The following is an 18,062-nucleotide window of genomic DNA, read 5'->3' as shown; positions in this document are numbered from 1 at the left end:
GGGGGGGGGGGGGGGGGGAGGTCAAATGGGAGAAATAAAAAATAATAATGATGATAATTACCGTTTGTCCAATTTGATGAAGACCTATGCATCTGCCGAGGGGAATATAATCACTATTGTATTGCTAATTGTAATGTCGCTATAAATAGTAACAAGACGAAGGAAGTCATGAATATCCTACCTGTTATGTTGCTATAGATAAATAGTATCACTTTGGAAGTGGTTGGAAGGCTATCATGGATAATGCTTTTTGTGTTGCTGCTATAAACGTTTGGCTTTTTACACGGTTGGGGGGGGGGGTTTACCCTGATGGAAATCACGAATATGCTTGTTGTATTTTTGCTACAAATAGTATGGCTTTGGGAAGAGTGAAGAAACTCATGTATGTTGATTCTTATATTGTGGTCCTGATATGTTGCTGTGTTGTTGTTATTAATAGTAATGCTTTGGGGGTGTGGAAATGTGTATTTGTGATGTTAGTTGTGACGTCGTATTCCACTGGGTCAGCAGACCTGGGTTCGATTCCCTTGCGGGGGAGTCGTTTGTATTGAGTATCTCAGTCTTTCCATTGAGTATCTCAGTCTTTCTATTGAGTATCTCAGTCTTTTCTATTGAGCATCTCAGTCTTTCTATTGAGTATCTCAGTCTTTCTATTGAGTATCTCAGTCTTTTCTATTGAGTATCTCAGTCATTTTATTGAGTATCTCAGTCTTTCTATGGGGACGTTGTTTCCCTCACACCATGCAGACTGAATGATGACGATTTGATGGATTATGTACCATGGGAGCAGAAAACGCTAACAGTAGGACAAAAAAGAAAATTTTTAGCTCAACTGAGATAACTCAGTTCAGATTTCATAATCAGAATTCTGCTATCAATTTCTTTTTTAAATACAAAAGGGGTATAGGATGAGGAAAGGTGGAAAGTGTTTGTTTGTGGCCTGTGCCCCATCCAGGGTGAGGAGGGCAGGGATGAATGACAAAAGGGGAAAGTTTATCTGTAGCCCGGATTGGTTCTTTATCACCAGAGGAATGTGAAGTAGCGATGATGGTCCTGTTGTTGAGTTGTGTTGAATGGTGTAAACAACTTGTTTAGCTGGTAGTGTTCTCTGTGGGAGGATTATTCAGGGTTCTTTTGACTAGCGTCAGTGGTGTAGCTGTTAGGTGCTTCACTGTTGCATATTGGAGAATGGAGTTCGGTTCCTGTAATGGGGAGGATTTTTGTCAAGTGTCTCGGTCTAAATGTTCTAAAGTGTGTCAATCTGGGCATGTTACGGATAAAATTGTAATTTTGTAATAGGATGTAAAAAGTTGAAGATGACGACTTCCTCTTTTTGTGTTTTCATGTCCTCTCTCGTATGTGATTCATTTTGTCGGGGTATTGTCTTTTCTATCACACACCTTGTGGACAGGAATGAGAGAAAAGAATGTGTATGTGTTTTTGTCTGATGTATTGAATCCCACTGCCTGTACGTACTCTGCATGTGGGTGGTGGGCGGGTGCTATGGTGTGGTTTGCTTCTTCTTTCCTTTCAAATATCTATCGTCACTATCTCCCCTCCTTTTTTTGTGTTTGTTACTCTCTTGTAACACCTCTAATCTTTGGCATTTATATGACCTTATTGTGTTGCAAGTGCCGTAAAATTCAGCATGTTCATGTAGAGGAGGGGGGGCACATGGTTGTAGTGTTGGTAACCCCGCATGTTCTCTTCACACTGTTGTTGTATCTAGTACATTGATAGCACCCGTATGGAAGCTGAAGTGGTCACGTAAAAAACTGGATAAGTGAATTACACATTTTTAGAAAGTAGATTTAGTTTACATCTTTAGAAAATTTTAATTTACATGTTTACAAAATGGACTTAACTTATATCTTTAGAAAATCTTTACTTGCATGTTAACAAAATGGACTTTATTTTCTTGTTTTGAAAATGGATCCAACTTACATCTTTTAAAAAATTACTCAACTTTCATTTTTTGAAAATAAATGGACTTAATTTGTATCTTTAGAAAATCTTAATGTACATCTTTAGATAATGGACTATGCTCTCATTTTTAGAAAATTCCTTTTACTGTTTACAACAGTACCTGTAAAATAAATATCCCTGTGAAATCAATGAAGGGGAAAACAATATTTTTGAAAAAGCAAGTCTAGTGAAACAAGCCAAGTCTGGTGTCAGTGGCCTGCTGGTTAGGCTACGGGACCTGTAATCATGAGATTGCGGGTTCGAGGGTTCGAGCCTCAGCTCAGTCCGACGTTGTGTCCTTGGGAAACACACTTTCTTGGCGAATTTCCCATTTGGCCTGTTCCTTTTGGAGTTGGACGTTAAACTGGGAGGTACCGCCTCTTAAATAACCTAGTATTGTTAGTAGTGGTGTTAACCCTATACCATTTCACCATTTCTTTTTCATATTGGAACACTTCTTTTGTATTTGAAAGTATTGTTTATAGTTGGTGAGATTTTCTTTGTACGTTTTTGAATAAATTGTTTAAAAAATGTTGTTTACTGCATGTCCAATGTCCAATGCTACCAGGTGCTAAAAAGGCTCCAGTGGTAGTTCCTGTTTCTTTTTTTTTATCCCCTCTCTTGTTTCTGTCTTTCTTTCTTGTAGATGGCTGGCAGGTGCTCTGGTTTGGTTTGCTCCTTCTTTCCTATCAAGCATCTATCGTCCTTATTCCTTTTTGTTTTTGTTACTCTCTTGTCACACCTCTAATCTTCGGCACTTATATGACCTTATTGTATTGCAAGTAAAACTCTTACTGAAACTAAACTTTCTTTCTTGACTGTCTGACTGTCATGATTATTTTTTTTCCCTGAAACCAGACAGCTGTTGAATTTTTGCATGCAGACTTCTTGTTCGTTTCCTTTTCCCAGTTGCATGATCCGGTTGTAAATTATGTCTAGCTGTAGTGTCCTAGATGTGTCTTTTACTCTGTAAACTCAAGTTGTTGGTGGGTGGTTGGAGGTGCTAGGTTCTACTTCATTTCTTTCCCTCTGTTGTTTTCTGTCAAACTTTTTTCTCAGCACTGTGGGTGGTTGGCATGTGCTCTGGTGTGGTTGGTTTGCTTCTTCCTTCCTATCAAACATCTGTCTTCCTTATCTCTGCTCCTTCTTTTTCGTGTTTGTTACTATTTTGTAACACCTCTTAATCTTCGGCACTTATATGACCTTATTGTGTTGCAACTGCCATAAAACTCTGACTAAACTAACAAATGAACAATGATGCTCTTTTATAACTGTACGTATGTTTGCTTTCAGGTTTAGGAGTGGCCTTACGTAGATACGTTTCTCTAGCTAAAAAAAAAAACCCCAACAACCAAACAAACAAAACAAAAAAAAAACACAAGCGTCTCTTTTTTTTCAACCATGTATATAATGGCACTCATATGACCTTACGCAGTTGCGAGCGCCGTAAGACCTTCCTAAAACTTTTTTTGAAAAAAGTATGTGGTTGGAAAAAAAAGACACCCCAGCAAACAAAACAAAAACAAAACAAAAAACCCTCCAAGACGTCTGTTTTTCCAACCCTGTCTGTTTGTGTGTTCCCAGGTCTACGAGTGGCCGTATCTCTAGTCGCAGCACCAGCGTCACACCGAAGATCTCCTCCAAGCCGGGCATGCACTCTTCCTCCGCCGACCTTCACACCAGCTCGGGGTCAAGATCGAGTGGCTCCCACATCCTGGACAGTAACCACACGGCTTTGGCGGGCTCACGAGATGCCTCGGGCACACCGCAGGGTGCGGTGCGGGTCGAGTCGGTGGACGTCCACAGCGACAGCTCCATGTCAGGGTCAAGGTCGCTCAACTCTCCGCGGTTGGAGCACGGGCTGAGCATCGACCAGGATGTGATCGAGGCTGTGAACGCGCGCACCGAGGGCATGACGGACGAGGATGAGGAGGACAACAACGAGGACGACCACCGCCACGCCGCAGAGGTCAAGGACATGGACACGACGGACGACCGAGGAGGAGGCCGAAACAACGCCATGGCTCACGTGGCCTCGGAAACGAAAGGTGCCCACCATCACTCTCTTCTCTCCCCTGAATCGAGCTCTCCTGTCCGCTATGTTGGTCTGTATTCTGAGGTGGGCTCCCCAGAGTTGTCAGGAGAAGGAGGACTTACCTCCCCCGAGGACAGCCTCTCTCGCAGGGACAAAGCGGCGGCGACGAGAAACCGCGCTGCAACCCCCTCTGAAATTTCGAAATCCGATGATGCTAAAACGAGCGTGGTAGGAAGGGGGACCGATGCTTCGGTTGTCGCTTGTAGCTCCAATCGGGAGGCTGGTGGTGGTAGTGGTGAAGGTGTACCGCTGTCACCGTCGGTATCTTGTGGTGTTGGTAGCGCTGTTGTCAGTGTTGACAGCAACCACCACCAACAACAACAACACCACGCCGCCACGGCCCCTCGTGATAACCTGGACCTTCGGTTGACCAGCGCTGGCTCGACGTCAGCCCCACCACCAGCCGCTGTGTCCCCGAGCTCGGCAGTTACCAGCTCTGTCCAGCTCCTCTCTCAACACAAGTCTCTTCCCTCACCCCCGCCCCCTGCCCCCCCTCCACACCCGTCTCTGCAGTCACCCTCTTCCTCCTCCCCCTCCCCCTCCTTCCTTCCCCACACAGTTACTACAACAACTTCCTCCATAGCGGTGACCTCCTCTCTCCGTTCATCTTCCTCTTCCTCCCCTTCGTCTCACCTTCCTCTCAGTGTTAGTTCGTCAGCCAGTCAAAATGCAAATGACGTTTGTAGCGAGAAATCCCCCCATCCCGTTCAGCCTGCTAAGGTCAAGTCAAATGTTAGTCATAGCCAAGTTTTGGGTAGTTGTAGTCCTAGTAGTAGTAGTGGTAGTAGTAGTAACACTGCTAGTTCAAAACCTCCAAATTTCAGTTCTGAGTTGAATGTTTCTGATGGCATGATATCTCACCATGATGCTTCAACAACAACAACAACAGCAGCAGCAGCAGCAACAACAGCAAAGGTAAGATCCTCCGATAGTATTCAGCAGCAGCAGAAAACGACGATGATGTTGCCGAGGGTGCGGTCAGCGGGCGGCAGTGAGAAGGAAGTGGCAGAGTTGTCCCCCCCGTTCCCGTCCCCCCCTCCCCCCCTGAGCCCGCAGTACAGCGAGGAAGAGATGAAGCGCAGCCTGGATGCCAGCCCTAGCTCGTGTGTCACCGCCACGGCCTTCAGCCGACACCACCAGCAGCAACACCAGGTGAGGCTAGCCTCTTCTTCTTCCTCTTCCTCCAAACTCCCCCCCTCCCTAGACTCCAGTAGAAGTAGCCCCCCTGTTGACCTCACACCCGACAGGTGTAGTGGTAGCAGTAGCACGGCTAGTCCCGTCACTGTGCTTCCTGAGAGGAGGGACGGTCGGGCGACGCCGGTAACTCCCTCGTCTTCCTCTCCTCCCACACTGGAGAGCGCTGCGTCAGCCGCCGATGTGTGTGACAAGGGAGGTAAGAGCAGCAGCGGGAAGGGTGCCGTGGGGAAGAAGTCTCATAAAAAGGATTCGAAGCCTCCCAAAGGGAAGAAGTCGGCACCAGAAGCCAAGAAGATGATGGGAAACGGGCAGCTGGTGGGGGCGGGTCTGCCTGAGAGGCGGTCGGCCGAGGGCGATCCAGCGTCGAGGAAACTGTCGGCGGGGACAGACCTGATCGAAGACATACCCTACATCCTTCACCGTAGGCTGGATGGACAGAAGGAGGAGACGGCTTTGTTCAAAGTCTCTGAGACAGACAAGACGAAGAAGCAGAAGCAGCAGAGTTGTTCGGAGAACAAACGTGCCACCACCGGAGCGTCTGCGACCCCTCGACCTGCCAGACAAAACAGTCCGTCGTCGGAGGTGATAGAGAAACTACGAAGTGACTGCAGAAGTATGAGCCCGCAGAGTCGCAGCAACAGTCGGTCAGCGAGTCCGGCCTCGACACCGGGGGCTGCTGGTGCAGGCGTGGGCAGCACAGGTCGGAGCAAGGGCTCGTCACTGGAGCGTAGCCCGCCCCTGAACCGGCGGCTGGAGTTTGTCAGTGTGCACAAGCTGCCGTCCCGCACCAGCTACTCATCGGTGGATGACACAACCAGCCCCTCGGCAGACGCTGGGATCTTCATGAGTCCCCGGAGTGAGACCCCCGCCAAGTTGCCTGAGTCTGAAGCAGCCGGAGAGCCAGCAGAGAAAGCTGAAGCAGAAGGGGACAACAGAGAGACAGAAACGAGACAAGAAGTGAGACAAGAAGCCAGCAGACCAGAAGCGAGTCAGTCGGAGTCGAAGAAGGAAGAAGAGAAACAGGAGGAGACATCCACAGCTCCTGGTCACACCTCAGAGGTCGGTCCCGACTCAGAAGTTACAAACAGATCCAGCAACGGCCAGGAGGCTGCGAGTACATCAGAGTCTTCTGCCAGTGTGGTAGAAAAGAAAGAAAGTAAAGATGCGCTGTCCAAACACAGCACCACCAACGACTCGACGGCTTTGGATGATGTTCAGTTTTACAGCCCTAAAGTCCCGGGAGGGAGGAAGTTCCAGCAGAGTATACCAGTCCGTACCTCTACGTCAGACGAGTCACCGGACTGTTCAGTGCCCACGTCGAGGCCACAGGGTTCCGCTTCCCCTTCCACATCGTCAGAAAATGTCTCTGACATGGTTCTAGAACCCCTCCAGTCTGCCCCCAGTAAAGAGCCCTCCTCCCAGCACCAGTATTTCGAAGTTTCCAAGCCCCAGCCGTGCCACAGCAAAGACCCCTCCTCCCCGTCAACAACTGCTGATTCTGCGTTCTCCCCGCCACCGCCGCCCTCTTCTTCAACACCGAAGGACGTCCCCAAGTCCCTCCCCCTCAAGCCGAACCAGCCTGCAGAAGAAACCAGTGACCTCCCCTTGAACACTTTCGGAAAACCGCAGTCTCCATCGTTCCCCACGCCCCCTCCTGTCGTGGCACCCAAACCTTCTCAAACATCTCACCCGGCTCAACAGCAGGCTGCAGAAAAAACAGCCTCCCAAAATGGAAAATCTCCGAGTTCGTCCAGCATGGAGACAAACAACCAGTTCCTCATTGATCTCCCTTCCCCGGCCGCTGCGTTATTTTACAGCGACAACGATAGCCCACCGCCGACACAGCGCGACGGAACAGAGTCAACGAGCACACTCAAGTTCTCCACCTTCCGACCGCCCGACTCAGGAGAAGAGGTGGTGGTTCGCGCGGAGGAGATGGCCGGAGACATGCAGAATATGAACCGCTGGTCACTGCACAGCGTGAGCGAACCCACAGAAGCGTCTGACTACCTTGTGATCATGACGGAAGGTGTTGTGGAGAAAAGCGCGCTGAAGAAACGCACCAACGAGGACCCGGACAAACCGAGGGAGCCCAAGCGCGTGAGCTGGCACGAGGACAGCGACATCCAGCACAGCTACCACAGCGACCTCAGCATGACTGCACAGAGGAGCCCGGTGGATGAGTACGACCCCACGCTCTTCGGCGACGCGGCCACGCCCGTGGATTCTGGGAACATCCTGGAGACGCTGGAGAACCTGCGACAGCAGAACTCAGAGAGCGACATGACCTACTCCGGCGAGTCGATGTCATCCTCGGAGCAGAGCGACGGCGGTGGTGAGGCGGAGAACTCCTCCAAGCAAGTCTACTTCCAGTACGCGGCGGCGAAAGGCTTGACGCTCCCATCCAAAGAGGGGACTTTGGATTCCGGGGTCGGAGGGTTGAGTGAAGGAGGGCGGAGTCAGGACCATGAGTCCTCTCCCTTGGAGTCTTTGGAAGGACTCGGGGCGATGGGTGGGAGCGGAGGCAGTTTTGGCGATCGGAGATTTCCTCTACAGGGTTACGGACATCATGCCGACAGCTCTCCGCTGGAACCACTGGAGCGGCTCAGCATGCTCGGAATTGACGACAACTTCGACGATGAGGGAGAGGCGGACGATGAAGACGACGAGCCCAACTTCCCGCCGCCACCACCGATCTTGGACATTCCCGAAGAGATGCTGGTCTCCTGCGAGAGTGACCTCCCCTTGCCGGACATTAAGTTCCCGAGTTGCGAAGGGTTGGACAGCTACCCGCGGAAGTTTCCCGGAGCTCACAGCTCTGTGGCTGCTTCTCTAAGCAGTGGTGGCAGAAAGGTCGGCCCCTCAAGGTCACAGCACAAGCGACCTAGCAGCGACCCGTTGGCAGCCTTGGAGAGCGGAGACTTGGTCGGGGACATGCAAGTCACCACCAGTGAGAGCGAGAGCGACTTCGATGAGGAGCAGGCAAATCTGGACATCCGCCGCATGTCGGTCGGCGTGTCGGAGAAGGATAGCGTTTCGATGGCTCAGGCCAGCTCCTCTTCCACCTTCGCCAAAACTCCGACTGCCGCTGCTGCTGCTGAAGGCCAGGGTTCATCTTCCGATGAAGGACCAATGGCGGTCAGAGGCCGGGTGAGTGTGGCTAAGCTGGTCCACTCCCACCAGGGGAGACAACAACAGCAACAGCGCACGTCGGTGGATGGCAGACAGCCGCCCCCTCACCCCCACCACCCGTCGTCGTCGCCACAGGGCAGTGGTCAACAGCCGCCCCGGCCCCACATCGTCCACAAAAGCCATCCCGGACCTCCCCCCCTCCACCCCAAGCCTAAGGTAGGCCCGCCCGTGCCCCCCAAACAGATGCCGATCCGACAGCCGCAGATGGGCAAAGGGAAGCACTTTGAGAGAACCAGGCAGAAGTCGTCATCGCCATCATCATCGTCTTCATCATCGTCGTCCGACGTCAAACCGCTGCAGCAGCATCCTCCCAACAGTTGACGTTGACTGTTCCGCCTGTTGCCCGCTATTATGCCGATGCTCTTTTCTCTCGGTCTCCCCCTTTCTCTCTCTCTCTCTCTCTCTCTCCCTCTCTCCCTCTCTCTCTTGCTCTCTCTCTTGCTCTCTCTCTCTCTTTCTATCTCTCTCTCGCTCTCTCTATCTCTCTCTCGTCTCTCTCTCTCTCTCTCCCATCTTCACTGTTCTTGTTACCTTTTACATTCAAGCCAAAGCGTACGGCTCCCAAAGTGATTCATTCATCCTTTCCATTTTCCCGGAGATTTGTGAAAAAGAAATGGTTGTTCCTGTGATGTGTGAGACTCTTGGATGCGGTGAGTAAATTAAATTGTGAACATGGTTATTTATGGCCCTCATGTACGGAGAATCTGTCCCAAATATGTACAAAATATAAAATTATTTATCATTTATCTGTTTTGATTGGAATGGAAATGACCCTTGTCAAATCTACTAACCTTACTTATGTATGTGTTTGTCAGCCAATTTTCAAAACTACACTCACCCCTCATATACTACTGTTCACTTCCTCATGAGTTTTGTCGTCAAAAACAACAAACCTTTCTCTCGATGTAGGGATGAATTTTGTGGGGGTTTTTGTTTTTTCAACTAGTCATAATAATTATGTGCAAAAGATAGATCCAATCTCTCTACAGGCAACTTGCGCGACTCTCAGCAGACGTAATATTTGTAGTCTGATGCCACTTAAATTATTTTTTTTGCGAAGAGAAAAAAGATTGTATGTCTATGCCTCCGGCATGAAGTCTTATGCCTTTGATTGATTACTCCCCTGTGTATTCCAAAGTTGTGGGCAGTGGTGGTGTCCTCGTAGTTTTCTCGCTGTCTGTACTATACTGTACAACGCACCTGCCTCAAAGGCTTGGGTGTGTGTGTGGGTGTGTTGGTGGGTGTATGTGTGTGTGTGAGTGTATGAGAGAGAGAGGCTTCAGCTTTTGTTTTCTTCAGTTGTCAAAAAAATGTAAGTCTTGTAGTAGTAACACAGCTGATTAAAACCTGTCAATTCTTTGCCATATCGACAGACCGAAGGGCTAGAACCCAAATGGCCTCTGGATCGGAAAAGTAAAGTAAAGTAAAGTAGTAGTAACACCTTCTAATCTTCGGCGCTTCTATGACCGATATGTGTTGCAAGTGCGGTAAAACTCTGACTAAAACGAAAGTCGAGAAAAAAAGGGTTTGAGGCAGATGGTCAATGACTCCAACTACTTGATTTGTGTCCACGTAGAAATAATTATGCCGGCTTTGAAAACTTGGGATTAGGATCCGGCTCAGAGTGGGGAAGTGTTCCTGTCTGTATTGATGGACTAGAAATCTAGTTTTATTTGATTTTTTTTTTTTTTATGTTTAGTTTGTCGGTGAGTGTTGAAACGGTGTGTAGATGGACGGTGGTGTGTTGTTCAGGGAGAGGGTTGTTGTGGTGGGAAAACATACGAGCTGTCTGTGCCGTGACTGTGATGTGAATGAATGCTGTCTCGTCAGCGACGTCAATTTTCACACATTTGCGTATAATATGGTCACTTTGAAGCACAAGGGGGCTATCCCGAAAAATGGTGGTTTTGAGAAAATCGAATGTAATGTTTTGCCCCTTGTTAAGTTTCTTTAAAAGACAAGGAGAACTTTCTCTATAACCAAACAAAAATATACACACCAAAGAAACCAAACTTCTCCTATAGGTAGACCAATGCCCACTAAACTTTTTGTGTAGATCAAGATTTCTGAAAACGCCGTGAAATCTGGGTTAGCCCGCTTGTCCTTTAAAAGCGACCAAATGTACCTTTTCATCCTTTCTGCTGCTTCATACTGTGTTCAGGGGGAAGCTGTTGACTAAAATCTCTTTTTGCTATCTCCTTTTTACGGACAGTCATGTGCACTACTTTTGTATTTTGTACATATATGGTAGATATAGCTAGCTCATCTTTTTCTTTGTTTGTCTACCTTCACTTTTTGTTTGTTTGTTTGTTTGTTCGTCTACCTTCACTTTTTGTTTTGTGCTCTTTTTTATGGATCCCCGCTGCCATTTTTAAATTCATGGCTTCTTCTTACGCTTTCCCCCCCCCCTTTTTGCAGACCAGCTGAGCTGTGTTTTGCCGTTAGGGCTAATGTTGTGGTTACCTTCCCCTTTCCCTATTTCAGCTAAGATGGCCGATGCTACTGCCAGTTCTGTGACTTTCTTCGTGTGGTGACTTTTTCTCCTCTCCCCCCCCCACTCCACCAGCCCTGCTTCTTGCTAATGTGTTGACAATAATTCTTGACTACTACTTACTGGTTTGTGGTTCTTTTTGTTCTTCCTCTTGATGTCATCATGCCTTAGAGAGATTTTTTTACAGATTTGGTCTGGATATTTATGATTATGAACCTATAAGTGTATATCTCCGTCGTGAAAGCTCCCCAAGATGAACTATTATGGATATTCTTTTTCAAACAAAAGTTTCGTAGTTTAGAGTTAATGTCTGTTTTTTTTATTTCTACCGAGCCGATGTTCAATGTTTAACTTCCAATGTTTTTTGCATTTTGACTGGCTTACACTTTACTACTTCTTTTTACTTTTAGTAGAACTTTCTGAATTTTTCCGTGGTACTCCTTATCACCATATGTGGATATCTGTAGTTCTATTCCTACCTGTAGACTTGTTTGTCCTAGAATTGGAGGGAAAAGTGAATGTTTAAAGTAACATGCTGTGGTCGTTTCGAAATTTTGAAAAATTTTCATTTTAAGCCAGAATATATGCATCTCTAACAAAAAAAGAGGCGTTTTTTTTTTCTTCTTAATGGTAAGAGATGGGGTGGTAAAGGTAAACTTGAGCCCTACACTTGGAGCTTACTTGACTTGCTATTCTACCTTTGACCTCCACTCTTATTGGAGGTCACATGCTAGTTGCTGTAACAATAATAAGCGCGAAACAGTGCTTTTATTTCTTGTTTTAAGAATGGGAAGTCAAAATCAACTTTTACCGAAGATTGTTTTCACTTCCAGATTGCTGTTGTGGTTCAGTCATAAAAGTCACTCTAAAAGCTTGAGTCTGCTCTAAAGTTTAAGTTTTGCAGACAATAGTTTGTACAGTTCCCGTGTGTGTGTGTGTGTGTGTGTGTGTGTGTGTGTGTGTGTGTGGTTATATACCCAGGTACTACGCAAGTGTGGGGGGGGCGGGGAAATGTGGAAAGTGGGAAAAGAGCGTATTCTATAAGGGGAAGGGTAAAAAAAAAAAACAAAGAGACACCCCCCCCACGTATAACATTCAACATATTTCCTCTACCCAATAATTTAATCCCCTTTTAAACTAGTTGGCCAGATCTTGGATATTTCTTGTTGTGTTGTTTGTCTGTGGAGGGCAGGCAGGCTTCTTGGTCAGTTTTATGGATTATGGGCAGCGGGGAGATGGGGGGGGGGGGGGTGTTGTTTATTTATTAGTTTTCTTTTTCTGGTAAGGGACATGGCAAACATAGTGGCTCTGTGCTGAGCAGCGCTATATCAGACTCCACAGCCAATAGTTGTTTTGTTTAGTTTTCCCTCTGGTTTGTTCTTGAACTGCGTTGGAACTGAAAGCTTTAACTTGTGTGGCCTAAAGTATTAGTAGCTTTACCACTTGAAGTATTAGCAGTAGCACAAACACGTGTGACGGACGACAGAAGTGAGCGTGTGTTGATGTTCTTGCCAACTTTTTGTTGTAATAGAAGAAAAGAACAAAAACAAACCCAAAACAAATGTTTTCACTAAACTAAAAGGTTGCACACACAAAATTATTTTTCTGAAAAACAAAAGTAGTTTCCCCCTTTGTGCCAAGATATCATTTCGTCTTGACTTTGCCTGTGTGTATATAGCATATCATTCATGTCCACTTTAACTTTGATCAGCAATTTTAAACGTGATGAAAACCGATCACACTGTCCACCCACATACACACACACACACACACACACACACACACACACACACACTCACACTTTCTCTTTCATTGATCTCCCATGTTGCCTTAACCATCCACTAGTCACTTTGCACTCATATTATTATGACTTTATGCAGTTGCGAGTGCCGTAAAAACTCTACTGAAACTAAAAAATCCACTGGTCACCCACCACCGCACCACCACTTGAAGTGAAAACCTGGTATCTGACAAAATCAGGTAGTCCCATATTATTGTTGTGAACTTGAAAAAAGACAGTTAATGCGGTTTAAATTGTTGCTCTCAGTAATGGTAGTATTATGAGTCTAGTCATTGAATAGAGAATAGATGGGTTCCAGGCTAAGATGGGGGGGTACATTTTACTACTGCTGCTCTTACTTCTTTGTACTCTAATTATTGAAATTAAAACTTCAGGAATTTTTCGTGGAACTCACCACCATATATCGCCCCTCATTGCTTTCCTCTCACTAACCTCCTTTTCCCCCTTGTTCAATTTCCCCTGATGCTATCCTAACATGACTAATCCGCCTTTTGTCAAATAGTCCCAAGGATTTTATGTCCATAAGCAACGGTCATTATTTTAAGCCTTTTGTTGATCTAATAATAGCAATGGAATTTTCTGTTCGCTGTACTTTGGTCTGGGAATTCTATTGATTGTACAATGGCCGTGTCAAGTTATCGCCCCTGTTCAGTTACAGCCCTTGTTAAGTTATTTCTCTTGTAAAGTTATTACCCTTGTTAAGTTATCGTCCTTGTTAAATCAGTTATTGCCCTTGAGGTACATTTTTGCAACCAGTACAGTTTTTGGCGCCCGCCCCCCCGTACCACTTTAGCTTGTCTGTGTTAACACTTGTCTTTTCTGTTTCTGTCTGTCCCATATGGCCTCTACTGTATAGTCCTGGGCTGGGCTTGCATATAGTAAAGTTTTTCGCTATACTATTTTTCATTATTTACACTGCTTCTCCCATCCTAACGTACAGAGAAGAAAGAACTTATCACTGCCATTATGTGTCCTCGTGTGTCACACACACAGACAGACAGACACACACACACACACACACACACACACACACACACACACACACACACACAATTAAAATGTGTATAATGGTCACTTTTAAGCACAAGGGGGCTATACTGAAAAATGCTGTTTTGAGAAAATTGAAGGTAAAGTTTTTGTCCCTTGTTCAGTTTCTCTTTAAAAGACAAGGAGCGTTTTCTCTATAAACAAACAGAAATACACTCCAATGAAACCGAACTTCTCCTATAGGTAGGGCACTGCCCACTTTTTCGTAGGTCAAAATTTCTGGAAACCCATGAAATCTGGGTTAGCCCGCTTGTCCTTAAAAGCCCCAAATGTATCATAACTGCCTGTTTGTTTTGGTATTTATTAAGGCTATTTATCAGCTTGTCTAATTATTCTCAAGTTGTTTTTGCCATGGAAGTCTTGATGAGTTCTTTGTGCCATTTGTTGATGTTAGCCAGTTCTTCTTTTTCACTGTCAAGTGCGTGCAATATACTGCTCATTACAATGCATAATAATGTTGGTTTCTTTCACATGGCGCTCACTACAGCATTTCTCATGTCAAACGTTGGGATGAAATTTCCGTTCTGAATTATTGTAAGACTGGTAGATGAAATTTCTCTTGTGAATTACTGTAAGACTGTCGATCGAAATTTCTCGTGAATTACTGTAAGACTGGCAGGTGAAACTTCTGTTCTGAATTACTGTAAGACTGTCAATCGAAATTTCTGTTCTGAACTGAACTAAAGTAAAACTGTTGAATGAAGTTTCTTTTCTGAACCGCCGTGAGACTGTCGAATGAAATTTCCGCTCTGAACTACTGCAAGACTGTGGAATGAAGGGTATTTTCTTTTCTGAATTACTGTAAGATTTTCAAAACGCGTTTATAATATGACCTTTATACAGTTGTGAGGGCTGCAGAAATTCTTACCAAACTGAGACTGTAGACTGGAATGAAAGTTTCTCTCTCAAGCAGTTTGCGACTGTTCAAGCGAGTTTTGTTGTGTTACTCTCTTGTAACGCATCTAATCTTCGGCACTTGTATGACCTTATTGTGTTGTAAGTGCCGTAAAACTCTTACGTAAGCTAAACAAGCGAGATTCCCTTGGGCACAGTTTGTCTGACAAAGCTCTTCTTCATTAATTGGAGAATTTTCTTTGGTAAGTTGTTTTAAAACTGACATGTACTAATTTCAATTTTTAAGAATGTTAAATCCCAAAGGGTTTTTTTAATCTCCGTGACACAGCGGCGTTTGAGTTTCCGTTTCTCGTTCGTTCTCAGCGTGGAGAAATTCTTTTGACAATTCTTTGACATTTCATCTCTAGTGTCGGACCAAATCAAATTTCTCTGCTCCATTATATATATATATATAAAATATATTTGTCCATTCTGTCTATTGTCTGTCTGGCTGATGGGCTCCATTTGGAATATGTGACCATTGTCTCTTCATAACTTTCTCTCTTTAACTCACTCGTGTGAACCTATGTATACAGCTGTCGAAATTTATATATATATATAATATATATAAATATATATGAATAGTTTAACAAAAATGAATAATACTAGAAGTTTTGAATAAACACTTGAGGTGCAACATTTCCTTCCTTTGCTTTGCACATATTTCTTGTACTCATGTCGGCCATTTTTTCTCTCCCCCACCCTCACCCCACCCCGTCCTGCCCTTTTATTTTTCTGCTTCGTTTTGGAAGATTTTTTACGTAATCACGTGTGTGGTTACTGGTTTCATGATGATGTTGATGATGGTAGTTTAATTCGCCAGAGATTGTAAAAAACACGGAGACGTTACACTTGTTGGCCACATCGAGACCTCGGTGCTTTCTTGTCCTGTCTCCATTTTTTTTTTAAACATTGAAAATGTGACTTCTTCTTAAGCTCACTCCTTGTTATGAACTGTTTTCACTGTAGGTAAAAAATGGAAATATGACAAGAAAGCAGACAGCCAGAGAATTTGCCAGTCCTGGACATAGAGAGATTGTGAAAACCTGGGAAACGTTACACTTGTTGGCCACATCACTCTTGCTGAGTTAACTTTGTTCTTCTTGCCTCTCGGTTTGAGACGAGCGTCTGCGGTGTAGTGGTTAGATGCGATTCGCCGCCGGTCGCGCACAGACGACCTGAGTTCGATTTCTGTGTGAGGCGAATTTTTCTCAAGTTTAGTGCTCCTTTCGCTGAGACGATATAGCCTACTCGATAAAAAACCCGAATGTGACTGCGGAGATAGAATAGAAGTGTCTCGCTGTTTGACCTGGGATTGTCCTGACAAGGCGGGGGGAAGAGGCCTGCCTCCTTTTAAAGGCCGAAACTATCGACAGAGACACGATGAAACATTTATGATGAATCGATGTGTCTGTGTACGGGTCCGGGAATTCCACGAGGCGGCTGAGCGAGCGACCTGTCGTAATGTACACAGATTCTTCCACTCTGGTATCGCCTCAGATTTCATGATGGCCGCTTATGATCCCAGCCAAAGATCGTACATAACAAGAGAGTTCACTCCTCTCTTTGACCTTATGCAGTTGCGAGGCCCGTGAAATCCCTGCTAAAACTAAAGATAATTCACTCCTCTCTTTGAGCCAATTAAAAAAGTGTACTCAAAATCCGATAGCTCCCTCTTCGAAAAAGTGCGGACTTTAAGAACAGAGTTACCCTAGATCTCTACTTGAGTGGAAAGCAATAAAAGTGAAACTAACAAACTGTGCTATTCCTATTCTTCTTCTGGAGAAACGAAAGAGTTTCAAAACAAAGACTGCAGCGCTAACTGAAGCAATGCGCTGACTTTCGGGGACACGTTTTTGGTTGAGTGAATTATTTTGTTATGTACGATCTTTGTTCCATTGTGGTACCACCTCAGATTTCACGATGGCCGCTTATGATCCAAACTGTGTGGACAGAGCTGTTTTACTAATACGTCCTATTCTATCATCAGTCGAAAAGATCTAAGCGCCCCTGAATTGGTGGCTTTTAAGGACAATCGGGCTAACCAAAGTTTCGGGGGTTTCCAGAAAGCTTGACCAGCAAAAGTAGGCATTTTTCGGGATAGCCCCCTTGTGCTTCAAAGCGATCAATTATGTTATCATTAATCAATGACTGGTGTGAGAACGGATGCGTTTAATTAGCTTTAATTATGGTTCTAGATTGTGGGTGGAGCTTGTCCAAATGTGGGCGGAGCTTGTCCAAATATGGGCGGAGTTAGTCAACTGTGGGCGGGGTTATCCAACCGTAGGCGGGGTTACCCAACCGTAGGCGGCGTTAAGCCCAATTGTGGGCGGAGTTATCTTATTGTGGGTGGAGTTAAGCCCAATTGTGGGAGGACTTGGCCCAATTGTTTGTGGAGGAAGTAATCCCCAAACTTTGTGTGTGTGTGTGTGTGATGTGGACAGAGATAACCCTTGTACATTGACTCTCACACAGAATCTCTTCAGTGCCTCACCGCACGCATGCCGGTCACACAAAGTTTGTGTGTGTGTGTCTGTGTGTATGTGTGTGTGTGTGTGATGTGGACAGAGATAACCTTTGTACATTGAGTCTCACACAGGATCTCTTCAGTACCTCGCCACACACACGGTGGTCACGCGGGTCAAAGGCCATGTCCTGTGCTGGGTAATTCACTCCTCGTTGCTTTTGGCTTTTCCTCTCCACCATTGTCATGTTGACTTTTCTTTTTGTTTAGTTTTTTTTAATTTTTTTTTTTATTGTTTCCGATTTAGTTTTTGTTTATTTGGAATGCATGCTGGCTGACAAACACTGTTTTTGCCACCCTCTCCCCCCTCCCAACCCCAATCCCAGCCCTCTTTTTTCAAGCCATTTTTGTATTGGTCTGCAATGTAGTAGATTTTCATTTTGTTATCTGTTGTGCTTTGGTTGTTTGGCTTTGCTATCAATCTTATATATATATATATATGAATTAGTAGTTCTTTCAAATGTCATTAACGTCGATTTCATAAGTTTAGATGTAATTAGGTATATTTAGGTTTGTTTGTTGTTTGGGGTTGGGTTTTTTTGGTATTCCTTTTTCTTCTTTTTTGGGAATTGGTGATATACCCAAGTTGGTACCTATTCTGACAAATTTTCGTATTTGTTGGTTTATTTGTTGTTGTTATTGTTGTTTTGTTGGGTTTTTTAAATAGAAAAATCTTATCTTGAAACTGTGACCTTTTGGTACCCCCCTCCGTGGATGTATGTTTACATTTAGAGTTTATTCATTCTTGTTGTTCTAAATGCGTGTTTGTTGAATCCATTTGCTTGCAATGATTGTCAAACTGATGTTTAGTTGGGGAAATGTTTGCTCTAAGGAACTGATCTAGAAATAGAAGGAA

At 45.2% G+C, this 18,062-nt stretch overlaps 1 protein-coding gene across 1 annotated transcript in view; it reads left to right on the top strand.

Annotated features, from left to right (window-relative positions):
• Positions 1-18,062, top strand: part of LOC101846400 (FERM, ARHGEF and pleckstrin domain-containing protein 2) — a gene marked incomplete at its 5' end in the record, with an annotated part of 70,530 nt that overhangs the window by 25,383 nt on the left and 27,085 nt on the right. Inside the window, 1 exon segment of the mRNA XM_035973517.1 lies at positions 3,550-4,013. Coding sequence (XP_035829410.1) covers positions 3,550-4,013 — 464 coding nt within the window.

Source organism: Aplysia californica, unplaced genomic scaffold (assembly GCF_000002075.1).
Source record: "Aplysia californica isolate F4 #8 unplaced genomic scaffold, AplCal3.0 scaffold01346, whole genome shotgun sequence".
NCBI classification, from domain to species: Eukaryota; Metazoa; Mollusca; class Gastropoda; order Aplysiida; family Aplysiidae; genus Aplysia; species Aplysia californica.
The sequence above is the reverse complement of the archived record's forward strand: the minus strand, read 5'-3'. Positions and strand labels throughout refer to the sequence as shown.